Here is a 4977-nt window from a genome sequence, read left to right as displayed (position 1 = left end):
ATGAATAATGAATAATAAATGTCAAAGCCCAGATTCCACCTCCGTTCACATGGACCTCCACTGAGACGAAGGGGTGAGTGATTGAGTTATAACTGGAGTGATTAAAACACCACCAACCTAACACATACACACACACACACACACACACACACACACACACACACTTACAAACGTCTGTGTCTGAATAGATAATAACACTGAGTATATGATAAAAACACAACATTACACTGACGGTATAGAAAATATTTCACTATAGTGTTTATTATATGAGCTGTATATAAATGTACATTAAAGGACCATGAGGAGAATTTACTCTACAATAACATGAATTTCATTGTCATATATTAAAACAAACAAAATTGTTCAATTTTAATTCATTAATCATCGATTAAGATGTTATAAAATACTTTTAGTAGCATACAAAGTAATAATAAAACTGTTTATTTGGTTCTAATAACGATAAGGTTTCTCAACATAATGATATGAAGATTCAATAAGAGCGTTCTCTTCATGAGATAAAATGTAAATCTTCACACACTCTATGAGAATATGGCTTCAACATATCAAAGTCACAAAGTCAGACTGTTGAAAAACTTTCTCAATATTTTTAGGTTCATTTTGAGAAAGATTTCATTGGTGCACAGGTACACAATAACAAACGAGACACACAAAAGCTATATAATCACACTGATATATCACCACAGCAATATGATTCTGTGTTTTTTACAGTATATATTACAAATGTTACAAGTGTCTGAAATGTCAGGAACTAACGAGAGCAAAACTACATACACTTTATTTTAGAATTTTATTTACAACATTGGTATGCTCTACGTCTTCAATCTTACACTATACTCACTTTCTGAGCAGCTGTATCATGTTTTTGCAGATTTAACTGGACATATTTGCTCAACATATTCACATTGGTTGCTGACATTTCAGATGCCTTGTATAGTTACTGCATTTATACTTCAATTAACCACAGTAGCATTGTGCATGTCTGCGTGTTTGTGAGTGTGTGTGCATGTGTGTGCGGAGGGGGATTTCACACCATGGTGTATGTGGTTGTCACCTAAGTAACACTGGTGCCTTACAATTCAATGGTGTTTAACACACACACACAGACACACACACTGTTGTTTTCTTTACTGTACTGTTGTGTGTGCTGTATTTAAATAGCAACATTTCTCCCAATAGCACACAAACATTCTCTCTGTATTCTCACACCAAACATCTCTTTGTTACAATAGTATTCATAACTTGCCCTTGTCCACTTTCCGTAAACACTAAAAAGTCTGTAGCATCTCCATACGTCAAGTGCAAGAAAGCATTCTGAGCAAGTTTTATTCCTAGAGTCTACGGCCATGTCGATCCCGTCTGTTTAATCTAAACATTATACCGTGTAAAAAAAAATTTACAGCTCTTATGAAGAGGTGGACAAGAGGAAATGCAGAGAAACAGAATAATTGATAAGTGCTTATATAAAGATTTTAGATTTAGTATGGCAGCAAACTGATATATCAACACTGCAATAAGATGCCTTTTTTTTTTTTTTGTATAAATTAAAGTGTTTAAAACTCTGGAACTGGTGAGAGTAAAACTATATATATTTAAATTATATTTGTTATTTACAACATATGCTCCTCTTGTTCACCCTTACACTCTGTGCATTTTCTCAGCAGCTGGATGTTTTTGCAGATTTGGAATGGACGTGAACGAGGGGATGATTGCTTCCTCTTTGATTATTGAAACTGTAATAACTGACCCTTATATACCTTATATACAAAGCACCTGAAGATTCATGAGTCCTTATACATGGTTAGAATAAAGTTGTTATATTAAATAACTAAATTGCATACAGTATATTTAACTACCCAAATTCTATGTTGTGCTTTTGCCTGGACCATCACAGGGTGTCTTTAGGCGTGATTTTTTCTGACATTTGTGATGTTTAGGTTTTGATGTTTTTGCTTTCTCAGACATTTTATCTGTATCTTTCTCCTCATGCTGTAGTTTTGGTGATTTTTTTATTTTCTTTTGTTGTGTCGTTGGTTTTAGTTCATTGTCTTGTGGTAATGGTTTTCTTGAAGGAAATACAATGGGTGAGTACTCCACCCGCTCCTCTGTGCTCCTCACTTTCTCTCCAGGTCGGTTTGGAAAGTCCAGAACACAATACTCAACACAGGTAACATTAGGAACAGGAATCACCTGTGACACACACACACACACACACACAGACACACACACACACACACACACATATATATATATATATATATATATATATATATATATATATATATATATATATATATATGTGTGTGTGTGTGTGTGTGTGTGTGTGTGTGTGTGTGTGTGTGTGTGTGTGTGTGTGTGTGTGTGTGTGTATCTTTAGGTAAAGTAAATGTGTGCTGTACAGTATAAGATTGGGATGATGAGTGTGATGCATGACTGATCTTCAGTTTCTTACCTGTGGTGCAGATGTGGAGTTCACAGCAGGAGTTGTGTCTGTAAATAAATTTCACATTTTAACACTCTACATTCTCATTCACACATTTACAAAATTTGGCTGTTATTTCTGCAAAGTAAAATGCTGTCTCATACACACCGTCTACGCTTCCTGTGAGTGTGAATGCAACCACACAACCGCAACAGTGTTGCCATGGTAACAAGTTTCAGTAAGCCCTGTATACGGTGTGCTTCCATCATTTATTCATCTTTTCTGTTATTTCTGTTATAACACATTCTACAGCGCATACTGTAACACAGTCTACACTATTTTCCACAAAACAATCCACACTATATGCTATCACACACTCTTAATTATATTCTGTAACACATTCAACACTATATTCTGTAACATGCTCCACAATATTTTCCATAACATATAACACACTCTATTTTATATCCCATGACACATTCTCCACTATGTTGTACAACACGCTGTACACTAGATTGTGTGACACACTCGATGCTATGTTCACTATTTGCTACACTCAATGCTATGTTCTATAGACTGTATGCCCTGTACATTATATTCCATAACATGATACACAATATATACCACAACACATTCCCCACTATGTTGTACAACACGCTGTACACTAGATTGCGTGACACATTCAATGCTATGTTCACTATTTGCTATGCTGAATGCTATGTTCTATAGACTATATGTCCTGTAAATTATATTCCATAACACGATACACAATATATACCACAACACATTCTACACTATGTTCTATAATACACACTTACTTTACTGTATTCCATAACATGCTACACACTATATTTTGTAAGGATTATACACTGTTGTATAATACTTTTCATGCTATTTCTGTAACCTGCTCTACACGTTCTACACTATACTCCAGAACACACGCTACAATATAATTTGTAACACACTCTACACTCTTATCTACTGTACATGCTACTACGTATAACACATAGGAAAACCCACATATGAGTGTGATGGCCAGGTCTCCATAAACCTTTGGCCATACAGTATACAGTCTCTGTTTTGGAATGGTAAAGCCAATTATATTGCTTCATCTGTGAATTTATTGTTAAAAAAGAATAAATCAATATGAAGACTTAGAGCTAGGGTCTAAGAGCTGAATCAAAGCCATTGCTTAAATGTTGAGCCAAAATATAGAGAAGTGTCAGATCCAGATTAGAATAGGCAGATCCAGAATGAAATATAGAGATAAGCCCCAAAGATTCTGGAACCAAGATTAACCTCTACCAAAGTGATGAAAAAGCCAAAGCAATGAGAAAGAAATGATCTGTAAACATACCAAAACATACAGGCTTATTGGAAAGTTATAGTGGAGTCATGGTGCAGTCATGGCTTGGGCTGGTATGGCTGTTTCTGGATTGGCTTAACTATTTTTTATTAATGATATAACACCAAAATGTATTCAAAAGTTTACATAAAAGTTCCGTCTGCCAATTTAAAAAGAAATGCATTCAATCTGAAGAGAAACTTCATAATGCAGCAAGAAAATAACCTAAAGCACACTGCCATCACAACAATGGGGAAAGAAGTGGAAGATTTTAAAACATTTAGATGTAAATATCCAGAAATTGAATGTGAAATTGTGATCTATTGGCAGAAGATCGAATGCCATGGTGTTCTAATACTTTTGGAGGGCACTGTATGCTATGTAACATTTTACAATGTATTCTATAACATATGCTACTCCAAATACTGGCCTCCAAATCAAGGGTGCATGTCCACGTTTGTGTTGCTTAATCTCAGAGCACCTTTTATTACCACACATCAATTTTCTTTTAGAGAGACTAAAGTTACACACATCTATGTTTCATTTTAGTTCCAGATGGTAACACAACAAAGTGTGGAAAAGAAGTGAATGCTTATTCATGGTACTGCAGTTCTGTACCTGTTTTCTTCCTGTAATTCCAGTAAAAGAAGCCGAGCAAAATGATTACCAACACCACAACTGCAAACAGAATTGGAACAACCATCAACATGATGGACTTTTTTTCTGAATGTTCCAGCTGGAAGGATGTGATATTGAATGAGGAAGCTGTAACAGGAAATAAACAGTATCAGCACCATATTCAGCTTCACAGATCTGTCTGTCTGTCTGTCTGTCTGTCTGTGTATATATATATATATATATATATATATATATATATATATATATATATATATATATATATATATATATATATATATATATAATGACTTATAGAGTCGGGGAATATGTACAAAACATTGTAAAGATCATTGGATGCAGCTTCCTCCTAAATAATACAGACAGACTTGACAGACATACTACTATGACCACAGTTGTAACATAGTACCTCTGGATGGACTCTCAGTTACATTATTTGTGAAAATAAATGACTTTGGTGTAAGAATTGATTCCAGTTTCTCATTTAAAGCCTATGTAATATATTTTACTAGAATAGCCTTCTTAAGTTAGGAATATTGCTAAGATAAGCAGATAA

At 34.5% G+C, this 4977-nt stretch overlaps 1 protein-coding gene across 1 annotated transcript in view; it reads right to left on the bottom strand.

Moving 5' to 3' along the window:
- Nucleotides 1-267: 267 nt before the first annotated feature.
- LOC132855046 (uncharacterized) overlaps nt 268-4977 on the bottom strand; it is a 7008-nt gene continuing 2298 nt past the window's right edge. The window contains exons 3-5 of the mRNA XM_060883763.1: nt 4404-4550; nt 2471-2508; nt 268-2208 (exon numbers count right to left, since the gene is read on the bottom strand). Of these exons, the coding sequence (XP_060739746.1) occupies nt 1882-2208; nt 2471-2508; nt 4404-4550 (512 nt within the window). The 3' untranslated portion in view covers nt 268-1881. The remainder of the gene's footprint in view (nt 2209-2470; nt 2509-4403; nt 4551-4977) is intronic.

Source organism: Tachysurus vachellii, chromosome 1, assembly GCF_030014155.1.
Source record: "Tachysurus vachellii isolate PV-2020 chromosome 1, HZAU_Pvac_v1, whole genome shotgun sequence".
Lineage (NCBI taxonomy): Eukaryota > Metazoa > Chordata > Actinopteri > Siluriformes > Bagridae > Tachysurus > Tachysurus vachellii.
This window is presented reverse-complemented; position numbering and strand designations above follow the sequence as displayed.